The sequence below is a fragment of the Spodoptera frugiperda genome, chromosome 29 (genome assembly GCF_023101765.2).
Source record: "Spodoptera frugiperda isolate SF20-4 chromosome 29, AGI-APGP_CSIRO_Sfru_2.0, whole genome shotgun sequence".
Taxonomy (NCBI): domain Eukaryota; kingdom Metazoa; phylum Arthropoda; class Insecta; order Lepidoptera; family Noctuidae; genus Spodoptera; species Spodoptera frugiperda.
Window position 1 is genome coordinate 8,493,133 of NC_064240.1, and position 26,035 is coordinate 8,519,167.

Consider the following 26,035-nt stretch of genomic DNA (forward strand, 5'->3'; position numbering starts at 1 on the left):
CATTACTAAGTTGAATTTGACAAATGGTTCAGTCGTCATAAACGTAACGTAAACATTACTTATTATTACTATCACGCCCGTTATGCGTCGAAGGGGTAAGCACAGGAGCTCCTGTTGTATACTCCGTTTTTACCGTTTGTTTTTAATCCCCTTACATCGAAGTTAACTGGTATTTCATAATTTTCTTACATAAAGAGTTTCCGAAAGGTTTGAAAAAGCAAACTATTTACCAAAAAGATATTTAGAGAAAGCTCTAAAAATAATATTTTTGAATTTATTATACCCATATTGACTAAAAGTTTAATAGTATTTTCTCTTCATAGAACACATATACATTTATATTTTACTATTGAACATATTCTGTGTTGTTGTCTACAGTAGGCTACACGTTAATACAGATTAGATAAAAAAATCATCAAATTATTTTTTTATGTATTTAAAACAACAAATTCATTTTTACTTGTTGATGAAACAATAAAAGAATAGGTAATCATGCAAATCATAGAATAATCAAATTAGTTTCAGTAATGAGTAGCCTTGTTTCTAATCAATGGTGAATATCAACAGCCGGACGTTAATGGCATTAAGTGCTAATTCACCTTAATAGAGATGGGAACGTCCACTCGATAAATCCGGAACACAAGACAAGTTACAACGCTTTCTACTCGTATCGAAGTAAACTCTGTATTTACCGACGCTAGATAAAGGTGATTAAGTAACGAAATAACCGTGGAACAAGCAGGCATTAGGCCATTAGCGACGGGCAACACTAAACGGTTTCGTGGAACTAAAAGTGCGCCTTCAGTGGAACAAAATCGCTGTCATTAGGGTAACGAGGGACGCCTGCTGACGCAGCGGGAGTGGCCGACGTAACTCTTTAGCTTGCAAGACCTAATGAACCGGGATCTGGGATCCCGGGCCCGGGGCCCCGAGCATCCCCTGGCCTCGGCTCGCTGGCCAAGCGCTGATTGCTACTAGCCGAACTGTTTTTTCTAGAGGTAAAAAGCTAATTGTCCGTCTTGCTTTTTAAAAGAAACTAACCGCTTGGTTTGTTAAAAGACAGACAATTGTACGGTTTTGTAAGAGATAGTACTAGTGATTTAGTGATACGTCTACTGAGATTTCTCACTTTTCTACGAATTATATTACTTTCTTTTTACTCAAAAAAAGTCTTTTAGTAAGCGAAATTCATGTTAGTAAACATTATCTCAGTCATCCCACTACACCATCTGGAGAAAATACGAATGGGATTGAAAAAATGTATAAACGTTCGTTTAATAGGTACCTTCGTAAACATGAAAATCTTTTTTAAACTTCGCTCATTAAGCTGCCGCGCCAGCACTAGAAATTCTCTTAGGGTGCTAATACGACTCCTCAATTTGCGCATCTCCGAACGTGAAAGAGCAACTTAAGCGACAAGTTTTCAACAAAAATAAAATCTTTTTTCAACGTTGGGAGGAAGCTTGTTCGGAACTTGAAGAAAAATAGCAATAATCACTGATCATTTAGTAACAGTAAAATAGAAGACTGTAATAATACTACAATAGGAAACTACATTAGGACCTACTTTATCAGTAGACGACTATTACAGTACGACATTAGACCTTGAAAAGGATAATTGCGTAAATGAAAAGGAATCGTTTCAGACTAAAATTAGTGTTGAGTATTTCAAATAACTGATTTACCAATTAAAAACTTCACGCTTGTAATCCCCGTAGACATTTACGACGAATTTTCAAGAGAAATGTCAACCATTTAACCAACCATTTTACTTTTACTTTTCAGTTACGCAAACACCCCTTAAACGGCGTAACTAATAAAGTAATGGAATAAAGGATCGGTTTATGTATTCTACAAGCAATGCGAACAATAATGTGTCGGTAATCTGGCGGTGTCTGGCAGCAACTAAATCCGTTTACGCATTGTTAATCGGGCTGTCCGGAGAAGAGCCAGTTCACCGTGGGAACTGTGTAATAAGGGTCGTGGCGTAAAACTTTATTACTAGCCCCACCTCGGCCCACAGCCGGGATGCGAAACGACCATCATTCTCATTAACCCCGCCTCGCTTTGTATCAATCCTACACTTTCCTTGTGTATACAAAAACTTGTTGATGTACGCAAAAAATAGTCGCCCATCTTTAAGCGTACCTTAATGTTAGTACCAAATTAAATATATAGTAAACCTGAATATAACAGAAATGTTCCGTTTTAATATCTAATTCGTGTAAGTAAATCATTGTTGTTGGGTTCCCTGTTATGTAGGTATTCTACACACTTTATCATGAAGTTCATAAATACTTTAGACGTACCTAGGTACCTACATTTGTAAGCATATTTCCGTTTAAACAAACATATATAAACATGAAACATACAAATACATACATTTTGTTTGATGCATTGAGTCGTAGGTAATGTAAAATTCAGTCTAACAAGGTTTAGGGAGAATCAAGTTTCACGTAAATATACATATGTCGTATTTCATGTAAAAAATCACTCGTATGAAATATTGAAAAAAGAAATATTAATTTTCAAACTGACATGGTCATACTATGATAAACTGGGGTTCATCCGTGATGATGGCGTTGCAACGCATGCCGAAATATCGCAAACTCACTAACATAAATAAACATGGTAAATATCCCGTCTCAAGTTCTAATGATATGGATATAATCTTACACTTTGAAATACCTATTTATAAACTGAATTATAAATTAATTTTCAACTGATTGCGGTCCACTGCCGTGAGACAACAAAAGCGGCCCAATCTCGGTCAGAAACCGCAGCATAAACGGTCACGTCACAATACATTATACTAGTAAGACGCTACTTGCCTCTTGGCCAGTTATTTGTCCATGGCCATAAATCGTCTTCAAAATATTCAACGAACTTGTCTAAAATTCGAAAACATATTGCAAAGAAAGTCCAAACTGTAGAGGATTAATTTTGTGTCAGGCCAAGAGTTATGTACTGAATCGGTCAGTGGCAAACAGAAATCCTGAAGGTCGACACTTTAATCAATCACACTCCGTTCGCTTCAAAATGCACGTACACGCCCTCTTGAAATATGAGAGCCCGCTCCGGGGAACTAATGTTTTATATTCTATCGTTGTATTGACACTCGTGACTTATTGCCTGACAGATTGTGTTCTCGTCACCAACTAAAAGTTTGCCACACTGCCGCTCGTTAGCTGTGTGTGAGTAACTCCAGATGGATAATGCACGTGGCGGAACAAATGAATGGTTTAATATTCCCCATGTGATGCCGCGGTATCGCATCGAAGTAGCAAAGTTACGGTTTTATGATTTGTTCTCCCTCGGGGAAGTTAATTCATTTGTTTGCGGAAGTTTATACAAACAACAAAATGAACGCGACGCTGTAAATGAAATACGTTTTACAATAAAGTAAAACCGCACACTGGGCTTCCGGTAGCAATAGCGATCATTGAAACTGCCACACGTAATATAATGGAGTCTTTCTTACCATTAGTAATCTATCAATATATCTCCACAGATCATCTTCCCCCTATATTACCTACTCTGCGGCACCCTGTATCGATAGGTATTATATCCCATTTTTCATTAAAACGTGGCCAACTAGTAGAGAGACACTATTAAAGGCGTCGTAAAACCGCCGTCACACTTTCTTTCTCTTTATATTTTTATAGCGCTCTGGATACCACCTTCGCCATAAAAAGTGAAATATTGTGTCTCAGAGCGGATGCCGCCTCCCTTTATGAGATTGAACTGAAATCCGATAAAAATGTTACATGTCACCTATATGCCACACGCACCGTATTATGGAATGTTGTATAATTAGAGATACTACGTTGTTTGCTGGTTTGTAAGACTGACTGCCTTATTTTTAAATTAGGGACACTGTCCACGTCTTTTGACGAATGCAGGCATGCTTCACGAGCAATAGGCGGCCTACCAGTGACAATATATTTGTATCTTTCTTGGAAACAATGAAAACTATCAACGAAGCGGCAACCTTAAAAAACATGACTCACTAACGGCTGCAAGCAACCATCAAATGACGCAACGTGGACAGTGTTGCTTAAAACCAAAGTTATTTATTTTCAACGAAATATACGCCTATTATATCCCGAATAGAATAGAGCCAATTATATATAAGTAGCAAGGTTGCCTTTATATGTAAACTTTTGCTGACGCACTCAGTGGACCTCACTGAGCATATCATTATAATTTATACAATAAAACATTTGATTCGTAAGGGAAATAAAAGCAAAACACAAAGTACCAGATGTTCATCTTCCCGCCGAATTGTGGATCGATGGAAATGCGGCATTGTTGCCATAGCCGAGTCATACATGATTGTGTATTAAGCTATTGTCGTCCTATATCTATACCAACCCACGTAAAACAAAAGCAATGAACCAGAGATGTAAGTAGGTACACCAAATTCATTGTTATTTATACCTAAAATTTCTCAAATGAATTTCCAAACAAAGGAGCTCAAAATAATATCTTGACGTTAGAAATTAAAAACAATACACGGTCCGAATAGTAACACGACAGTATTCACCGACTTTTTAGCCAGAAATGACTGATACTGTAACTAAAATCAGACCATCTGAATTCGACAACATACACAATCGAAATTACGGGTAACCTTCCAACCAATCGATAAATCTACAGTCAAAAAAAATTTTGACCATTTCGAAAAAAAAATTGACAATATTTGACCACATACAAACACAAATACCTCTTCAGGTACCTAAATACAATTATTAAATTAGGAAATTGCAACATTACGAGAGCTACCCCTACTTCCATAGTTTCTAATTTCCTTTTATCGTTTAACTCACAGTCAACAGTCATAACATAGTTGGTCGGTTTTATCTATAGCTTTTACCTAGTTCTGGACTGCAGCGAAGTCTCGGGGGGACTGTGGGACGCTTACTTTATTGTAGGTAACCCATTTTTGCAAGTTGTGATAAGCTCGTAGCTAAAAAAGCTAATGGTGTGAAAGCTGATCGCCCATGGCCCCTGGGACCATACTAACTGTTTTTGCATGAAAAGACTAGAGTCGCACAATGTCTTTCCATCCTATATATCACAAATAAGACGTACCTACCTATTTTAGGGTAAAAAGGTCTCGCCAACCTATAAATTCTTTTTTAATCCAAGACGCAACTTTTTTCAAATATATCTGTTTGAAATATGCGCTATAAAACTGATAGATACTTTGAACAAAGTTAACGAACTGAGATCGGATAAGGTTCCTTTGAAAAAGGGCTTATGTAGATTTCCAGTCAACTTGGTTTATGATATCCGAATGATATAATAATAATTAGCTGGGTGCGTCACAATGGGTGGGCGGTGCCCAAGGCCCTAGATGTCCGATCTTGGGGTCCATCCGGTGCTGTTATCTGCACAAACAAACCTCAACATACCCGGCTAATATTGGCGACAGTTTGGCGACCTCGCATGCCGTTAGTGCTTGATGACATAATATTTATCTTATCTTCAACATTGTTGACTTTACTTGTACTTGAATTTCATAACAACAATAGCTGAATGTTCTCTTGTACTAAATATTATTAAGATTGTGAAGCTTCACATGTCCAACCAAAGTAGTGAACGCTTATGCTGAGATACTAACTTAAGTATGATTCTGCACTCTATCGTTTAATTCGCTTACTGGCAGAAACTTCTCATGCACGAGATTGCAGATTGAACATAAGTTTTATTCAGGTCGCTGACTCATCATCGTGGTTGAAACACTTAATTATATTTTTAGAAGTTAAATTACTTTATTACTTAATAACCCGTATTTTGAGCTCTATCTAATCACAGTTCAGAATTGAGAACACAATCAGATTAATAATCCAAATGTCCTTAATTTCCTACTCTTTCATTAAAACAACGAAGGCTTATACAAAATTAAATTTTAGCTAAAATAAAATTAAAATTACATGCAAGAAAACGTTCAAAGGAGACGACTAGGTGGCCGCAGTACCGGAACATTTTTACTGTGGCCCAAGATACAAGGGGAAGAGTTGAATATCTTGTAAGACATACCATTGAATAAACTTGTGTTTTGGTCACTTAATACCATTATGGCTTCTAGTCCAGTCATTTTATAGGGGTTACCTGGAATATTAAATTGGTGAATTTATGATTTGGGAATTTCAACTTTGCCACCTCGTACAAAGCCATATTGAAAAAATGCCTAAAAATGGTGTTCCGACGCATTTTAAAACAATATTTATGTACAAAATTAAACTAGAAAAAACTTTCATGTTCTTTAATAGTTTACTGACACATAATTTGGAATGTTTACATAAAACCTTCAGTGAAAAGATATTTAAATTTGAATCTGCTCTTAGAAAATGATTAGTTGCTTCAATTGATGGGCCTCGCTCGTCGCTTGTGGAACCGCTCAAAATCGTCGACGTCGACGCCACATCTGCGACGTTGCCCGTTCATTTGAAGCTAGAGCGACTACGAAATACTCCATTAGAGCGCAGCTGTCGGACGAATTCGTAATTGGCAGATCTATAAATATTTCCCAGTAATGTTACCGTAACCTGTTCTAAGCCGTAGGGTGAAAGAACTCAATTGGCGCAGGCCGCCTCATCAGTCTAGGGTAATCAGCCATGAACTGAAGAAACTAAAGGCCCGCCGCAAAACACTTCTTACCAAACACTTTTTACATTTCTCTTTTAACGAACTAGGTAGGTGAGTAAAGATTAGTTTAAAATATAAAGTAAATAAGTTACTGCACGCGTCTAGTGATAAGTACTGAGATTGGGATCACATTTCAGAAGTATACAAATAAATATTATAGCTCATCGTTACATACGGAGTCGCATATACATACCTATCTCAACTAAAATTGGCGCATCTTTAGATAAATAATTAAAATATTTTTTTTACTTATAGCGTTTGTGAAACACCAAAAGATTTCTTACAATTACACTAAACACGAACCAGCTTAAAAAATGTTTCAGTGAGGCTTTAAGTTGGCAAAGTGCTCGTTTTAATTATATCGAGACTAAGCATAACGATTATTACACATTAAGCTCTCGCCATTCAGAGAGCGTATACTTGGAAGTTACATTAATTAATTCTCTTAAATCAAAACAACGCTCCTCGAAAGTCTCCGGTGGTTCACTTTAAATTTAATTGTGGAGGGGCAAAAAGCAGAAACAAATTGCCCAAGGAAATTCGGAGCGGGAAATTCCAGCTTGATATTTGGTTTAAAACCGTGTAATTATAAAAAGGACGTGAGGATAATAGCACAAGCAGTGAAAGATATTATGCTAAGTACAAAGAGTAGGTACCTAATATTCGAATAAGACGGTCACGGGCTATTGAAATGATACTGGAAAAACATATTGTACATTGTAGGGACTAGTTGCTAAGTAAAACCATAACTGCAATAAAATAAAATCCTAAATCTTAACCAATTTACATCGACAAGTGCCTGTTTAAACTTTTAATACGCCAGCTGCGATTTTAGATCGAGTATTTTTAACCTTATCTGCTATACATATGACTCACAATCGTCAATCCCACACAATTATCTAAGATACCACATATCAATGATTCAATAATAATGACGATGTATATTTTTGTTGATATCGACATATAAAAGTGTGTAAGTTGAGATAAAAATATAATGAAATCTGTAAACAATGCTGACTTGCTAAAATGGTATTACGATATGTGTTTCTGACAACTATTACAACAAATTGAAGATGATTAATACTATAATGCTAGAATTCCACAACATATTTGAATACCTGATAGTAATAACTGTTTCTAAACCTACAGAGGTATGATACTATAAAGCCATATAGGCTAAAAAATTCTTTCAGTTGATTTTCTATAGAAAAATATTATAGATGCTACTTATCTAATTAACGGAATATTTTAATTATACAATTAAAGTATAAAATAATTAATTTTATGAAAAATAGTGGTGTTCATTCTAGATTTAAATGAGAGACATGTCTTTGCTATCCTGCTATCCAAATAAGATAACAAACAAACATTCAAACACATTGTCAATGGGTTTCATAACCTCATTTCCATGAACATGCAGCAAGCCACCTCCCGCGAATTGAATGTTGTCAAAATTTAATAGGAAATTGAGCGAAATATTCATTGCCGGGTTTCAACCCCTGACGAATTCGTTATCAGATAGCTAATAATCCAATTGAAATGGGCTGTTCTTGCGTAGGACAGAAATTGCTTCAATCTTTTGCGGGAAAAATAGAGCTCTATTTTTTACAATGTTTTATTTAACTTGGAATATATGTGTGTGTCTAAAGAGAAACCTTGCAATCTTAAATTGTAGGTAATAAATTTTGAACCAGATATAGACACACGGCATTCCGCCAAGTTGAACGTGGGTTATATTACACGAACCATTTCGGGCCAAGTTCGACCCATTATAACTCAAAATCTATTTTATCTACGCATTGAAATTTCTAGTATCTGTCGAGATCTACTTACTTATCTAAAATACAAAATTTCATTAATGTACCTATTGTAGGTCTTGAGATATTGACATCAGAAAATCGCTATTTTTACTATACACTCACTGACTGACTCACTCATCAAAAACCTAGACCACTTCCAATGGTCGTATTGACTTGAAATTTGGCATGGAGGTACATTTTAGGTCAAGGTAAAGGAAAAAATCTGAAAATGGCCAAGTGTGAGTCGGTTTTAAAAATATGAAGGTGTAAATTCATACCCCTAAGGAACTATGTCAAAAAAATTATCTATATCTTCCATGGTCGTACCGACTAAAATTCGTTACGAAGGTTTGTATTTAGTCAAAGTAAAGTAAAATAAGAAAAAAAGAAAATAAACCTTACAAAAATAAATGAAATCCCACCCAAAACATAAATGTGAAAGGTGCCAAGTTCGATAATATTGGAATGCTTCGCCTATAAAAAAGTGAGATCTAAATAAGTACCAAGTTCCATACACAGACCTCAGTTAAAAATGATATAACTTGGCAAGTTTTAATAGAAAATTATATACTTGACTTATTGCGTTTAGTAGGTTTATAACAAAGTGTGTGAAAACTTGCCAATGTTGTTATATCATTTTTAACTGAGGTCTGTGTATGGAACTTGGTACTTATTTAGATCTCACTTCTTTATAGGCGAAGCATTCAATATTAGCGAACTTAACCTTTCACATTTATGTTTTGGGTGGGATAACAAAACAACTGACATTTTGTGTACACGTTTAGTTTACATTGCCATAAATGCTAACGCTTTTAATTTAAGGTACTTTTAACTTTCCCGCACTTGCAGCACATGATTTTATTTATAAAAAGATGTTTATTTGTGATAAATGCCTATAGAGAAACAATCTACATAGGTACTCCATTAGTCTACAATATACAATATACCTATAAAGCCTAGGTACCATGATTAGGTATATGTTAGTACATGCCTATAACATTATATAGGTAAAAGTAGGTTAATCGGATAATTAAGTACAAAACAGCAGTTAAATTGTATTATATCCCGTGTAACGTATGCACAGCTCCCGAAGGCTATGTCCCGGCTTGTTCGGCCTCCATGGTACATGGGAACGACTAATTGCCGGGCCGACAAGCGAGTGCGATTGGCAGCTCGTAGGCACGCGTGTGCGACAGATCAAAGCTCCTCTAATTAATATCACCTATCACTTATCTGTGTCCCTGGCAGAACATTGGTGCTACACTACAAATGAGAAAATACTCTACTTAATCATTTACTTTGATCATAATCTTTTGGAAATAGAATCTCTATGAATATGTTAGATAAATATCTAGTTTATTTATAGATGTTGTTATTGTTTTTTGTAGTAGGTAGATAAGCTACCTATATTCTATTTCAACACTTTAGACTCAAAATCGCTATCACATTAACATAACTGTTCTTTATTTCATAACAAAACAAGAAAACATTCTACTAAAAGCCTGTTTCACAAAAAAGTTTTAGATTTAGTAGATAAATAAACTGCTATCGTTTCCAACAGATGCAAGCGCCACCATTTTGAAAGTAGGTACGACTGCGGCATGAAGGGAGGGAATTATTATTATCCGGCCAATGTTCCAATCGAATGCCTCCGGAGACAACGCAGATTGTGACGGAAATTTGTTCCAAACGTCATTTCGAACCACCTTGCCACCTAGACGCTTCAAGAAAAATGGTAATTTCCTTGTCTGCACCATACTTCGTGTTTTGCCATTGTAGGTAAATACATACATACGTACTGATCATGTCAGTTCCTATATGGCTATTGATACGTATTTGTATTTAGAATGTGCATCTGTTACGTATATTCTTTTTCTAGATTAAACAAGATTAGACCTAATTAGTAGTTAGATAAACTAGTCCTACTTGCCAACAATTCTTCATTTTGAAAAAAGTTTACCCTTAAGTTTTAACATTTTCTGATTAGAAGCAGGAGGGCATGGAATCAATCCGCAAGGCCTTAACACTAAAAGAATTTATGTTTTTTAAGTTCATACATCGGATAAACGACTTAAACATATTTGGTCACCACTGTACTTATGTAAGGTACCTACAATACCTACTCTTCGCTATCTCAATAGCCATAACTTTTCTTATTTCTATTTAAACTATCTAACTTGGTAAATTCCCTTTACCAAATTCGAAAGGAATGAAAGTTTGGAAGCGATCGTTCAATTTCTCGATGCGACGCACCAAAGCAGAGGGATCCAAATTGAAAGTCACTTGAGAAATGATTTTCCGAGTTTATCGGATCTTCTGATAAACTGCAGACGCTTCGTGACTGCTCATTGCTTCACAATGTAGAGATATGTATGTGTACCTACCTTACTAGCTAGTATCTATTCTACCACAAGTTATTTATATAATTTAATATTTCCATAGAATTAATTTACATACGTATTATTTTTTACTTAACCTCCGCTGTACCTATTTCTTTACTCACTGTAAACAAATATTATTGCAAATATAAAATGCATACCTAAGTACAATAAAACAGCTTTACGATCGGAAACGAAATCAACAACGTAACATAAAAATACTGAACTATAAGTAGTACGTAATAAATAGTAGGTACTAAGGCAATGTTATGCTTAAAATGTTTATAAATAAAATGTTATTTTTTAGTGCAATAATAGTTGCTACAATAATATGTCATGTGTCATGTAATACAGAAGAAAGGTATTGAGTTATCCGATTTATATTAAAATAATTTTTTGCTTCCCAGATTATAGTAGTCCTAGTTTTCTACCAAAAATGCCCAATAAAGTTGCAATTTTCTTAGTAGTTGTTAACACCAGTAGCGTAACTACAGTAGTCGGTAAAATGCCGCGGCCCGAGCTGGAAAGGGCATCCGTTCAGAGGTTCTCATCTGCACTTCTTTTTTATTCTTTTTTATACTTAGTAGGCCTTCGCTTCGATGAAATTGGCACGCACCTCCATTGGTATAGTTTTACCACTGATTAACAGGAACCATGTTATAATAATAAGGCCGCAGGGCAGCTTGTGGCGACCCTACGGACCTGACTCCCGGGAGAGACTCTATTTCTTAACTCCGGTTAGTACTCGCGACTATCCGGAGTGGCCTCTCCTGCCTCATTCTTGCCTTAATTGGCTGGTTTGAGTGGAGATTCGCAAAAGTGGAGTTGCCTTCAGCTCCGCTTGGGGGAAGGACGTATCCCAGTAAGATGCAGTATGGTTCACGAGCACCTTAAACGACGCGAGGGACTGTGCTTGTCTTACTGTAAGCGGCAGAGCATTCCAGTCGCACAGCCCAAACCGTAAACGATCGGTCGAAGGCTCTGCTCGCATGCTGGGGCATCTCAAGCTTCATTTCCTCCGATGACCGTACTGGTCTAGAATGTGTGTCATGGAAGAACTTAAAACGTTCTTTGAGGTAATGGGGGGTAGTAGGATTGAACAGTATATGAGTATTCCGGCGAAGGCGGATCGGCAGCCACTTGAGTTTCGCGCGATATTCAGAAATGTGGTCATATATGCGTAATCCAAATATGAACCTTATGCTAAAATTTTGGAGTCGCTCAAGTTTATCTAACTGTGCTTCTGTAAGATCCGGATAGCTGACGTCGGCATAATCGATAATGGGAAGGAGAAGTGATTGAGCTAGCGCAATTTTAGTAGCAGTCGGAAGAAAGTTTCGAAGTCTACGCAAAGACTACGCCAATGCAAACGTTTTCCGGCAGACTTGCTTGTCCCAGTTGAGGTCCCCAGGAAAAGTCACGGTCCAAAATAATACCCAAGTCTGTTATCCAATCTGCATTTTTAGCATTAATCCTTTTTATACAAATTTGGATGTAGGTGTAAGATACCTGGGTAAAGACGAAGTCCTAAAGATTTCATCTTCCTTCATTAGCTGTTGTTATGTCGTCTTTTGTTTAATTTCAGGAGTAAAGAAGCTTTAGCAATAACGTTAGATACTACTATTGCTTTCTATGCTATGTTTGCGGGTTGTATAAGCTCATCCATGCCGTCTATGAAGTAAGTGTTTATCTTTATTATAATTTTATAAGATAAAACACAAGAACCTCTACAGGCAGGTTCTACGGGTATAGCGACTTTTTAAGAATATGTAATCATAATCTCATGTTAAATTATAGAAAAGCCCGTCTCCCACATTTTTGTCCAACAAAGAAATGACGCGTTATTAAAATATTTAACTTTTAGTTTTTATTTAGAAACAAAAATACTAATTAATTTGTCTATTGGGTTACTTTTAGATTTGCGAGAGACGATCTTAAAAGTTTCGTAAATTATCCGTCAAAAACTACTGTGGGATTTGCACCAAAATTCACTAGCAATCGAAAATTTTTTGCAAACATGATAAGTACGCCGGAATTCAGAAATACGCTAGCAAAGGATGAAGAAGAACTTAGGCAGGATTTGATAAGGAAAATGAAGTTTTGTGACAGTGTTGTCATGGATCAAGATTTGTTGCAAGCCCTGTACGATCGGGAAGTAGACCAGTCCAAAATGTAAAAAAAAATATATTCTATGTATTTCGATTTGTTTTATTCATCGCCTAAACTGTCAACAGGGAAATACATCAATAGCCCTCCACTACCCAGTAGCGACAAAAGTTGAATATTAGGTACAGTGGGTAGGTAACTACTGATAACTACCCAGGATAGAAATTTTCGACGATAGATATTACGACGTTAACTTACGAGCAGATAATACAAATCACGCGAGAGAAGTTATGAATTTCCCAAAATAACATAGGTATAACAGGTAGTTTTCAATCGCGCTCAGATATTCCATCTGGGGAGGCCGGTGAACATACCCTTATTGACAAAAGAAGGTAGGTATCCAGTGTGTCTCTAGTGCCATAGTGTAGAATTTTCTATTCTGTAATGGACGCCGCCACCTGAGGCGCCTCTTTTCATCCAGGGCCTCTTTCAGATATTTATTATTACCCACAGGCATCCATTTATAGTTCCTCCTTTAACTCTCTCTTAGATGCTACATCAATTTCAGTTAATTTATTGACTGAAGATTTGAATGTGTAGAATAGATTAGTCGACGACGACGATCGACGAAATCGATCGACAATTTGGTAGAAATTGAAAGGTTCTACCAAACCAGCTTTAAAAATGGTCACATTCAGAAATACGTGTATTACTATAAATAGCCGTAAGTACATCTACATTAGGAACCTATCTATTTATATCTACTAAGTCAAAACCTACGCAGAAGGTATGAAATAAAAGCCGAAGTTGATATGCTACGTTACGTTAGCTACCTATAAATATACATGAATGTAACCAATTTACTCCAATCAAAACACTGATGAGAAACGTACCTGAACGTACCTGTTTATCTTATCGGCTAAGTGGCTGTCAAGAACAAAGATTTTGACAGTTAATTTTGACTATGTCAAAGTGACTGAAAGAGTTGCCAGTATAAAAATGTGATTCTGTAATAATTATGATTTATTGGATATTCTATAAATATCAAGACATGTCACAAGAAGTATAAAATTGAGATTCTGTAATATCATTTATTGGATATTCTATATCAAGACATAAAAAAATGCTGTAAAAGTTTGTATATTTATCATAGTTGTTACACTTTTTAGGAATGAGGAATAATTTATAAATATTTTTCAGAGCTTTTTTTAAAGATCCTCATTTCAAATACTTATCGAATATAATATCGATTGGTTTATTGATTTATAATATTATTATGACTATTCAATGGGTAAAGACAGTATATCTCTAAAATTCTAACACTACTTATTACTGAGTAGTCAGTAGTGATTATTACTACTATAAACAAAATATATTACACGTGGCTCTTACATTATGTTGCGCAATAAAGATGTAATCATTAGATGAAAAGAGAAACTGTGGATCTGGAAATCTGGATTTAACTATGGCAACATTTTGAAGAAGCGCTAACTTGATAAGAATATTGTAAACTGTACCATTCTTATCACTTATCACAATAAATGATTGTTCGAGATTTCAACTCACTTGTTAATGGGTATATTTATAGAATAGATCATTTTATCATTGGTCAGTGTAGGTTTGCCTTACTAGTGTAATTCAAGTGCCTTATTGTGCAAATCTTAAGAGAAAATCATAAGTTTTTAACTGTTCAAAAGTAAACTTACAAGGTGACGAAATTTTAGAACAAGTTAGGCAAGTACATCTTTTATTTGTTTGTAATTACTTTTAACCAGTTCCTTAGGTCAAATGTATATGTAATCTATCTTATTACGTTAACTGATGTTTAAATTTATTGATCACATTAATTTCTTGGAGTTTTATCTATTAAGCAGTGAGTAAATTGAAAAATTATTATATCTGAGAAAATTTAGTAACAGTATTAAATTAAATAAATAAATTATATCTTACTAATATCAAGGTCACGGCCAATTTAAACAGTTGGGCAGAGTCAGGGTCATATTTTCTTCAAATAGAGATTTGTTATGGCACTCAATTTAACAGTTATTGAACATAGTTTTAATAATTATCTAAATTTTACAGAGCAAGCAAAAGATAGAAAATGTGTTCAGTACCAGAAGATGTAAAATGCATTGTTGAAACAAAAGATGGACCTATATGTGGATATATTGATAAAAACGATGAAGGAACTTATTATAAATTTAGTGGTATACCATATGCCAAACCACCCCTTGGTCGCTTGAGATTTATGGTAAGTCACATATTTTTAAATCACTTTATTTACAATTACCTAAGTCAACATTATCATCAGCTTATAAGTGCCCACTGCTGAGCAAAAGTCTATTTTCACATGTGAAGGAATGGGATATAGTCACCAATTTCAAAGTTACAATTTAGTAGTTTAATTAATGTTAAATTAAATCAGACAAATCATCACTTTAGTATTCTTAATTTCGGAGCTGACACTCCCTGTCGAAAAAAAAAATACAAAAAAAAAGTATCCTTAATTTAGGTAGGTAAGTAGGTAGACTATACGGTGGTTGGGGTAACATCGGACGGATTTTCGAATAGTTGCAAGGATGTTGCAAAAACTTTATTATCTCAATTTTGGTACACAGTCGAATAATGATTAAACCCAGTATAATTTAAAATTTAATTTTTGTAAATACTCAATACTTTTTGCTTTGCAAGCCTATAAAATCAGGACAATTTTTTTTTAAATGTGATGACGATTTGGCTATCGTGGGGTAAGTTCGAACAACAATTTAAAATAATTTCTAGTGCTAGGAGCACAAGGTGTATGAAAGGAACGTATCTGATCTATCCTGTACTTTAACATGAAATCACAAAAATTTACCTAATACAACAAATATAGATGTTCCAAATGATTCTATTTTTTTTCGTTTAATTTGTCCGATCTTACCCCGCATACCAAATTTCAAAGAAATTGAGTTTCTCAAAGTTTGGATTTATCCACATGCATTTTTGATGCGGCTGCATACGTGAGTTCTTTATTACTTATTCGCTGCATGGCTAATTCCAGCGCTTCTTTTGTATAAGAAGTGGCCCGCGAAGAGGTTCGGGAGTATTTACGTGGCAACAGAAGATCAGCCCTAAGTAATTATTTAAAATTAAATTAAAATCATGTGTAACAAAAGTTTGACAATCACTGCCCATTTTCGAATAGGGATATTTTTGTGCGATCTTTACCCGACATGGGTACCGGATTTCAGTACAGAGGTAGTAGACAAATCTGGATTAGTTTTATCATATTATTATTGCTCAAAACTTTGTATTTAAGCAAAACCATGTCAAAATAAGCTATACTTTTCTAAAATATGCAAATAAAAATGTAGGTGAAAGACCGGATACAAAAAATAAAAGTATCCTGTGTTGACCAGAGCGAGTGGTGGTCACCGCGGGGTGGGGCGGGACTTAATGACGTGCCACGCAATGTGATCAGCATTAAAAAATATAACCAAATAAAGTTATTTGATTTGTACGTACCCCTCCGCCGATCTTACCTTACCTAGTATTTATAAAACTGGAGATGATTTTGTATGTAATTAAATTCTATAAACAATATTTGAACTGGAACTGACCATGTTGTTTTCTTAAATATAAATAGCTTATCTGTGATTATGTTACACTTAATTTATTATCATAATAAATTAGCAATCATCATTACAGAGCCAATCAAATAAATAAAAACAAACTGATACAATAATTCACATTTATGGTACAACACATATTTTTACAGATTTTGTATTTATATACTAGCCTGGTATAAAATATGTAGTATAATAATAATTATGATAGATAATGTACTTTCATCTTGTTGTTGCTGTTTTTTTATAATCTTGATTTCTTACCAGCCATGTAGATTTGTAAGCACACATTTGTAACTATACTTTTTATTACATCACTGATTTATTTACTTTCTTTGCAGCCTCCATCTCCTATCGAACCATGGGAAAAAGTTCGAGATTGTACTGAGAAACAACCCCTACAGCTATGCTGTGTCTTAAATAAAAGTATAGAAGGTTCAGAGGATTGCCTCTATATTGAAATCTCAACCCCTAATATAAAGTCTGAAACACCTATGCCAGTTATGTTTTGGATAGGAAGTTATGGATTCACAGGCATCATGGATCAACTATTTGATGCTACTCTAATCAATAATGAAAATGTTGTATTTGTAAGGTGCGGCTTCCGATTAGGACCATTTGGCTTCCTTTCTATCAATGACTTTACAGCACCGGGTAATTGTGGCCTAAAGGATTTAGTCATGGCTTTAAAATGGGTACAAAGAAATATATCTGTATTTGGAGGTGATCCAGACAATGTCACCATTTTTGGAAGTTCTTCAGGTGGAGCTATGGTCCATCTCATGATGTTATCCCCAATGGCTACTGGTCTTTTCCACAAAGCAATTATACAAAGCGCAAGTGCATTGAACAATTGGTCTTTAACCAAAAACCCCTCTCTAGCTGTCATAGAACTAGCAAATGAATTGAACATCCAGAAAACGAATAAAGTAGAAATAATTGAAGAGCTGAGGACTTTACCTGCGTTAGATATAATGCAGGCATTTCATAATATGGCATTAAGAACACAAAAGGCTGCCAATCATGATATCATTGATTCAATCTTTAAACCATGTATCGAAGTTGACTTTGAAGGTCAACCTGCATTCCTTACAAAAAGCCCTCTTCTAATTCTGAAATCTGGAAACTTCAACAAAGTGCCTTTAATCATTGGTAGTAATAATATTGAAGCTGCATTATTGGAATTCATTAAAGAAGATTTTTATTCTGACTATGAAAAGTTTAATGAGAACACCAGTCTTATCGTACCTAGATCGATCGCTAGAGAAGACAAAGTAACAAAAAGTATAGGTCAACAATTACTAAAGTTCTATTTGGGTGGTGAAGAACACCTTACGGCCGAAACTAGAACACAGTACTTGCAATTAATAAGTGATTATTATTTCTTATATTATGTCAATAGGACTGTAAGAATGCATAGTCAGTCTGCACCAGAATCCCCAGTGTACTATTATATTGTCAACTATGCTGGCGAGTGGTCAGTACCTACAGACATCAATTTTTTGAACTCTCCCGGGCATTGCGCCGAGCTACCTTTCATATTCCGTATTAAAATGCCAGAAATTTGCAAGGGTAGTCGAGATTCGGTGATCACAAGAAGCAGAGTAATCAAACTGTGGACAAATTTTGCCAAAACCGGGTAATTATTTAATTTTAATCATTGTGTCTATTATATTCATTTATTTGTCACGATTGTTTAACATATTTCTTTATGTACGTGTTAAATGCTGCCACACTTGTTCAAATATCCGTTTATGTAATAACAATAATACAACAGGAAAAGGATATCTATATTTTATTGGTTTTGAGTCTGTTTAATACAAAGTTAATATTGTATAAATACTCCCTGTATACACAATGAATGTATAATGAGAATTCATTTTTATTTGCAGCAATCCAACTCCTAATGAAGATGACCCTCTCTTACAAATAACTTGGGATCCCGTTGAAAATAAGGATAAATTAAACTATCTGAGCATAGGATCCGAACTTACAAAAGGCAGGAATCCGTTTTATGAGAGAATGAAGTTTTGGGACTCTCTTCATCAAGAACATGCATTTCTTAGAACAATTGTCTATTTTAATGATATAGGTATTTCATGGTAAACAATACAACTACAATTTGTAGCTGTATTTAGACTCATTCAAACCTCCATAATATAAGAATAATATATTGTTTGGCCTTTGGTCTATTTGTAACTGTAAGTTATATTATTGTAAGTAATTTTACACTACTTATACAATAAATATTTGTTTTATTGTTTGACTAAAGTTTACTATTTTTATACTAAAATGAATTCCCCTATCTTTTCATACAAAATACAAAACATAAACTTCCCCTGACTTGTATAAGAACCGCAAAAGAAAGGAACAGGACTGAAAATTAAATGACATTTTTTGTTGGTACCAATCTGTAATATAGCATGAAATGATACTTTCACATAACAATATACAAGTTTAATTATTTTAGTAACAAAAGCATCAAGGCCAACAAATACAATACATACTACAAAATAAATGAACTAGATACGCCATTATCTACAGTAAAAAAATAAGAAGGCGAATTCCTTTGTTAATTATATAAATTAATAAAATAATCTATACATAATGGGTGCATAATATAATTACATACACATTGTGTAGATAGTTTGATCTGAAAACAGTTAATTCAACGAAGTTGTAGATACTACCCACTTCTGTATACACATAGATATCTGAAAAAAGAAATTTTCTTCAGTCACAATAAAGCAAAATAGTAAATGTGTTTTGTTACATGGTGAAAATAAAATAAGTTGGTCATATAGTGGTCAAACATATTTTATTTCCAATATTGCTGAGTAAGCATATTGCCTATGTATTACAAAGCTGATATTGTCAGTATTGGTCAATATACCTATACATGGTATGCTAACTACTATACATACACAAAACTATGATCTCACTTTTAATAAGCACTTTGATTTCAATAAACATAGATGTTACCAGGTGAATTTTAGTTTTATCCATAACCCATTGTAATTTTAATTATCTAATCCAAGTATTCCATGGGTTCTATGTCATAAGCACTAAATTAATTTATGATAATTATTGCATTTAAATATGTATAAATAGGAAATACGTGTAGTGGTTCTATCTACATAACATTATCTTAGTTTAATAATAAAGTCGATTCTTACGACATGAAATGAGTTCTAATATTATAATGGTTATTAGATGAACCCCGCAATACATGTCACTATCATAACATTTCCTTAATTCCTTATAGTGTAATTTACTGGTAGAATTGTGATACATTTTGTAAGATACTTAGAGCCAGCGCTCTCTACCGACAAGGCACGCAGCGGCATTCTGATAAAAGCCCAGTAATTCTGCCATGACCACTGAGCAACCTTATTTTAACTAGATCAGTGATCATAATTCCACGACACAAAGTGACACATACATCAGACGTGATACAATGGCGTGCTGCGCAATCTGTGGAATAAAACGGCATGCAACGACACGTCGTGGCATCGTAGTATTAATATAAAGTACAGTAGAAGCTCCTTATTCGCGGGGTATGCGTTCCGTAAATATGCCGCGAATACAGAAAACGTGAATATGGAATGGTAATTTGTATGGGGTTATAGGGGATACGTTCCTAGATGACGAAATTAAGAAGCAAATAGTAGATAAAAAAAATGTTTAATTGAACTTTCTGGTCATACAGATTGCCTGATAATAATATTATTATCATTAGGTTTAGGTCACACTAGGTTTAGGCAGAAGTCACAATCTAGACGTAGCTGTAATAAGGTCTATTTTTTTTTTTTTTATCCTTCTACTGACGCGTTGACAAAGGATAGCGAATGTATTTTTTTAGGTTACGCACCGATATTTCGAATCGATCCGCGAATAAAGAAATTTTAGACCGCGAATATGGGAATTGGGTCGCAATTTTTCAATCCGCGAATAGTGAAACCGCGAATGAAGGAAGCGCGAATAAGGAGCTTCTACTGTAATATGAATTCTAAACCCATTGAAATAAGAACTAAAATAAACTTGATTAGTGATAAAATCCTTTTCCATGCCACGCCATACCGTGCCGGCAGTCAACGCTAGTTCTTTTTGCATAGCATTTAAGAGCACAAAATGGCATAATGTCTATTTTATTTTACTTTTCCCCCAAGTCATAATTGCTGTGACCAAATTTTAAGATACTAATTTTCTACTCGGATTTCAATTAAAATTTCGATTTAACAAAAAGCAGTATAATATATAAATAATATTAACTTCCTTAGGAACTAAAAGATCATGGAAACAAGCTATAGTAGTTATCAGCGCCACAGCGTTAAATATAAAAGCTCAAATAATAGATTGATAAAATTTAGATTTAAATCAAACTTTGAATTCCATATTTGTGAACTAAAGAAACAATAAATTTACAAAACATTACAACATAATTATACTCACTGCACGGTCAGCATCAATATAAAGTATAATTATAAGCCTAGGTTAGAATTGGAAGCCACCCATAGGAACCGACTGATCGGTACTGAATTGATATTGGTCCGTAGTAGACGACACCGCAGGTGCAGTTCTGCCATCCTCTTCTTCAGATCCAAAATAGTTCTCAATAATCTCGAAAGATTTTTGATAAATGTCAAGGTTTTCATGTGACTGGAGAAATTCTATCTTATCCAAACCTGAAATAAGCAAAATGTTGTATTAACCCTAGAGAAAATAATCTAAAATGTTTTTTGAAGTGCCTGCATAATCTATATAAATCTTTCTCTCTCTAATCTCGCTGAAACTCGAGAACGGCTGGACCAATTTGGCAAATCCAAGGAAGGTTTAAAAGGTGAGAAGCTAATGTTTGAGGTGGTACGAAGTTAGCCGGGTCAGCTAGTGAAACATAAATAAATGACGAGAAATGTGAGAGAACTTACCAAAGCACTCTTCAATGAGGACGGCATAAGGATTGTCTCGTTGGTCAGCTTGTTGTCCTGCCTTTAAAATATTGTCTAATCCATTTAGAGCCACTTGAACGGTCTTGGCGTCCGTTAATGTTAATAATTCGCATAAAGGTGGTATACAACCTTGCTCAACTAAATATCTAAAAAAACAAAATTATGTTAGCAAATATAAATTATAAAAAGAAAATGTCAATAAAAGACCTATATTAACGTTTGCACTTACCTAATTTGGTCATGGCTGCCTCCACTAGTGGCATTAGTAATAGCCCAGGCTGCTTCTTTCCTTGTTTTAAATTCAGCTTGTCCCAAAATTTCAATCAGCGCAGGGAAAATGTTGGCATCTATTACTTCCTGTAAATACAATATTGGTAAATAAATATTTTTATAAAGTATGTATTTAGGCAAAAATATCTTGATTACTAGCAACCCGCCTCAGCTTCGCATGGGTGCAATGGTGATAAATTATGCCTGTACTATATATACATTAAAATCTTCCTCTTGAATTACACTATCTATTAAAAAAACCGCATCAAAATCCGTTGCGTAGTTTTAAAGATTTAAGCATACACTGTGACATAGGGACAGATAAAGTTATGTAGTTAAGAAGTGCACCTGAATTTGCGCAGCATTGCCAGCTGTTATGTTTGAAAGTGTCCAGCACGATTCTTTACGAAGCGCTTCTGTGCTAGACCGTAACAGCGCGTGCAAATTGGGTAGGGGATTACAGTTAAGGACTGCTTGTGTTTGCGCGTCATTGCCGGTCACAATGTTACCGACAGCTCTCAATGCCGCCGATACAACAGTCGATTTGTTGTGCCTGCCAAAAAGTACAGATAATCAATTTATATCATTTTAAATTTTATATATATATTATGTATATATATATATATTACTTATTACTTATATAGTAACTAAACTATAAATATTTTTCCTGAATATTGGTCACCAAATTATAAATCATGTTACATTTTATACTCACATCAATAGTTCCACAAGTCGCCTGCAAACTCCAGCATCTATCACTGCTTGTATCTTTTCGTTTGGTCCGTCTGACAGATAAGAGAGAGCCCAGCATGCGTCGCTTAATACATCTGCGTCGGTATGATGTAGCAATCGCGCCAACACTGGAATTCCTGAAAAACACATTAAAATTAAAATATATTTTTTTATGTATTAAATATTATATTTAAATATGTTTGATCAAACCAACCTGGAGCAACAGCTTCAAAGTTCGTGGGCGGATTTTTGCCTCTACACAAATTTGATAGAGTCCAAACTGCATTCTTCGTCATAGATAACCTGGTATACTTATTTAATATTCTGAAAAAACAGAAAAAGTAACAATTAGAACTATCAAATAACTTCATCAAAGCTGGGATGATGATATATCATTATAAGTTTCAAGATTTTCCTATTTGAATTATTATTGCATATTTTTCTATTTTCATATTTTTAATAATTTTATCAGTGGTGTCTAGCACAACCTTTGGGAATACAATCAAAAGTATAATTATATCAGCATAGCATAGTTTTAACACTTTTTAGATTATACAATTTACTTACTCTAACAATGGTGGTAAGATTCCAGCAGCAAGCACAGTGTCCCGACAACGCGGCGAATCCCCAGCAACGTTACCGAGAGCCCACACCGCCTGTTCACGGACATCGTCACTTGCGCCACCACCAACCAAGCTCACAAGCACAGGCACTGCACCACACTCCACTACGACACGGGTCTGTTCCGATGAACCTGATGCTATGTTTGTAAGTGCCCATGCTGCCTCGAACTGTAATCAAATAAAATAAAGATGAATACTAAACTCCTTCCTGGTTTTACTCAGTGTGTCTTAAACACAAGAGACATGAGTAATTGTGTTTGTTTGAAATTAAATCATTGACTTGAATTCAGTTAAAAAATTAAAATTGACTTTGTATCTTGAGAATTTTTACCCATTGATCATATGGCATATACATAATATACAATCATTATTATTATAACATTATAAAAAAGTATGTCTACACTAAATTTTTTCATTAAAACAAATACAGGGTGATAAGGAAACAGTTAGAGAATTATTGGTATGTTTGTCACAGAAAAATCTATCTTATAGTGACTTTAAGATAGATTTTACTATGAGGGGGAAGGCACAAGCAGAAGTTACTCATTAATATATTACCTGTAGTGCTGGATTAATGGTAGTTAGAAATTCCACAAATTTAGGAACTATGCCAGTCCGAATCACTTCATCTATTGGAGGATTTGGTTCTTGACTCAATAGTTTTCTAAACTTCTGAGTTGCGGCAACTTGTTCTTGGGGATTGTCGCTATATAAGGCAGCAACCATGGCTGGAGTGATGTCCTCAGATGCTGATATATTGATATCATCCTGAAAGTATAACAGAAGCAGTTGTTATAAGAATGTTGAGTTTGAAGAACTATATTTTGTTCAGAAACAAACAACAATATGAGTTTGGTCGTCAGATTTCTAGATTTAATTCTTAACTGCTTTATTCAATATAAGAGTTTTAGAGTAACAATGTTTTACCTGCAATAAGTTGTCGGGTGCATTTGGTGCAGGAAGATTAACATTTCTTCTCTTGAATAGCTGCTGTTCTCGTTTCTGTTTCCGAAGCTGCACACCTTCTTCTTCTCGACGGCGACGCAGTTCATCAGCACTCAAGCCTGCGTTCTTATAACGGTGCTTGTGACCACCAGACATCTTGAAAATAAACTTTACAATAAATATCTGACAATCAGCTGACAATATTAATATTTGTATAGTATTGGCACTATAATATCTTATCAGACCCAATCCATTTCTTTGTATTCTACTAACAATCGCCTAGGGAATATTTATATTTTTTAGAAGATACTAATATACTAGTTTCCTATAAAGTAGACAGCATGTAAGGATAATTTCTATTCCTAATCGACTTGCAATAAATGTCTCAATTCTTTACCAGAACACCTAAGTTACTCCTATCAATACCCGAAATGCATACCTATGTCAAATCCGTGGTAATTAAAGTATTGTGCCATAAAGAAATATGTACTCGAAAACATTAATATTTATAGATGACACGGTAAATAATTACAATATTAAAGTAAGAAACATACGAAGAGAATATAGACAAATAAAATTGAAGGCAAAGCAACACGATCGACGACATTATCGAGGAAAAACTGCAACCGAATATAACAAACAAATGCGTTATCCACTTATAGAATTAGAAAAACGAGTACTCACAATTATTATAAGAACCAGAAGGATGAAAAATAAAGAAAATTGTTAGGTTCGTGAATCAATTCACCATCGATTAATTGAAAAAAAATATTAGATGCATGTAGATTGTAGCTATTACTGTGAAATTTCATCGAACAGATGAGACAGAAAGTACCTTTATGAAATAAGCAATCACGTCACCTATGTTGCCAGTTATATTATTAAAAATTCCTTACTTAATTACAAGAAACCACTTGCGTCGCATATATTTGACAAAACTGATGTTAAAATTATTTAAATGTAAACAGTATTAACTAATGTAGTAATTACTAATCAACTTGGAATTTATAGCGATAAGAGCAAATGAACTACGGGTATATATTTTTACAGCAAACCAGGGAAACTTCTCTACTCTTGGTAACATCTTTTCATAGATAATATAGTAGCACAGAGTGCGACAATTTATTAAAACCATGCAATCATGCAAAATATTTTTTTTCTAATCTAAACTTATTTTTTTTATGAAAACGACATTTTATTTTAAGATATAATTTATTTCGTATAGAAATGGTCATTTGTGTCCTTTGTGTAATTGTGTTTGTAGGAAAATCGGAAAAGACAATAGGGTTGGCAAATCAGACATCAAACTGCATAACGATTCTATTTAGATTAAAACTACCTGTCAATACCGATATGAGAACTAAACTCTTGCATGCATACCTATATACCACCAACATAATGTCAATACTACCAACTTGCATAACACAATAATATTGCCACTACGTCACGTTTGGTAAATGGTACTTTCCGGGTTTCGAACCAGGTACCTACTAAACATTATCCTTAATTTAATTATCAATCACTTTATTGTATTTCCTAATTAGTTTTTCTCGCTTAGTTACTGCAAGACCAAAATTGTAAGCAAAATCTGTCTCATTAGTCCCGTTCACAAATGGGCGATTTTTCCGATAAATACTCAAAATTGCTAAATATTGGTCCACTTTTTTGGATTCTAGTCCCTTTCCGGATTAAATGGGCGCATACGGGTATGCGCCCATTTAATCATACGTAGTTACTTATGTTGTGGCTATGGTACTTGGTACTTAGAAACTTTTACGACAATTGTATACATCAGTACACTTATCAACAAACATTGCAATCATCTATTCATACATTTCATAGATTTAATTGTCCTACACAATTTGAGGTCGTCTGTATACATATAACATTGAGAAATAGAGAATTAAAGGTAATGAGGCATATCATTAACAGACATGTTAAAAATAATTGGACCAATAATTGAGCCCTTTG

At 34.5% G+C, this 26,035-nt stretch overlaps 3 protein-coding genes across 4 annotated transcripts; 2 read left to right on the forward strand and 1 right to left on the reverse strand.

The window, feature by feature from the left end:
• Positions 1 to 11,023: 11,023 nt before the first annotated feature.
• On the forward strand, positions 11,024 to 13,033 carry LOC118268142 (uncharacterized). Its single transcript, XM_050706413.1, has 3 exons — positions 11,024 to 11,192; positions 12,417 to 12,509; positions 12,749 to 13,033. Exons 1-3 carry the CDS (start codon positions 11,101 to 11,103, stop codon positions 13,005 to 13,007), a joined length of 444 nt encoding a protein of 147 aa, XP_050562370.1. The 5' UTR covers positions 11,024 to 11,100; the 3' UTR covers positions 13,008 to 13,033.
• Positions 13,034 to 14,386: 1,353 nt separating this feature from the next.
• Positions 14,387 to 18,816, forward strand: LOC118268140 (juvenile hormone esterase). Of its 2 annotated transcripts, none has more exons than XM_035582441.2 (4): positions 14,387 to 14,671; positions 15,020 to 15,188; positions 16,887 to 18,184; positions 18,438 to 18,816. In XM_035582441.2, the coding sequence occupies exons 2-4, from the start codon at positions 15,039 to 15,041 to the stop codon at positions 18,649 to 18,651; spliced, it is 1,662 nt and encodes a 553-aa protein (XP_035438334.2). In that variant the 5' UTR covers positions 14,387 to 14,671; positions 15,020 to 15,038; the 3' UTR covers positions 18,652 to 18,816. The 2 variants fall into 2 exon arrangements, with proteins under 2 accessions (XP_035438334.2, XP_035438336.2); XM_035582443.2 differs by having other exon boundaries at positions 14,670 to 14,810.
• Positions 18,325 to 24,915, reverse strand: LOC118268141 (importin subunit alpha-7). Its single transcript, XM_035582444.2, has 11 exons — positions 24,749 to 24,915; positions 24,047 to 24,220; positions 23,678 to 23,887; positions 23,064 to 23,287; positions 22,711 to 22,820; positions 22,480 to 22,633; positions 22,113 to 22,317; positions 21,724 to 21,851; positions 21,474 to 21,640; positions 20,998 to 21,230; positions 18,325 to 19,259 (listed from the first exon to the last, which is right to left on the reverse strand). Exons 2-10 carry the CDS (start codon positions 24,218 to 24,220, stop codon positions 21,040 to 21,042), a joined length of 1,563 nt encoding a protein of 520 aa, XP_035438337.1. The 5' UTR covers positions 24,749 to 24,915; the 3' UTR covers positions 18,325 to 19,259; positions 20,998 to 21,039.
• Between the last annotated feature and the right edge of the window lie 1,120 nt (positions 24,916 to 26,035).

What these genes read in the sequence shown, in the direction of transcription:
- LOC118268142 (XM_050706413.1), top strand. Translation starts at nt 11,101, where the DNA reads ATGCTTAAAATGTTTATAAATAAAATGTTATTTTTTAGTGCAATAATA. An exon ending in TCATGTAATACAGAAGAAAG is followed by an intron (nt 11,193 to 12,416) that starts GTATTGAGTTAT and finishes GTTTAATTTCAG; the next exon opens with GAGTAAAGAAGCTTTAGCAA. An exon ending in TCATCCATGCCGTCTATGAA is followed by an intron (nt 12,510 to 12,748) that starts GTAAGTGTTTAT and finishes GGTTACTTTTAG; the next exon opens with ATTTGCGAGAGACGATCTTA.
- LOC118268140 (XM_035582441.2), top strand. Translation starts at nt 15,039, where the DNA reads ATGTGTTCAGTACCAGAAGATGTAAAATGCATTGTTGAAACAAAAGAT. An exon ending in TTGGTCGCTTGAGATTTATG is followed by an intron (nt 15,189 to 16,886) that starts GTAAGTCACATA and finishes CTTTCTTTGCAG; the next exon opens with CCTCCATCTCCTATCGAACC. An exon ending in ACAAATTTTGCCAAAACCGG is followed by an intron (nt 18,185 to 18,437) that starts GTAATTATTTAA and finishes TTTTATTTGCAG; the next exon opens with CAATCCAACTCCTAATGAAG.
- LOC118268141 (XM_035582444.2), bottom strand. Translation starts at nt 24,220, where the DNA reads ATGTCTGGTGGTCACAAGCACCGTTATAAGAACGCAGGCTTGAGTGCT. An exon ending in CCATTAATCCAGCACTACAG is followed by an intron (nt 23,288 to 23,677) that starts GTAATATATTAA and finishes ATTTGATTACAG; the next exon opens with TTCGAGGCAGCATGGGCACT. An exon ending in ATCTTACCACCATTGTTAGA is followed by an intron (nt 22,821 to 23,063) that starts GTAAGTAAATTG and finishes CTGTTTTTTCAG; the next exon opens with AATATTAAATAAGTATACCA.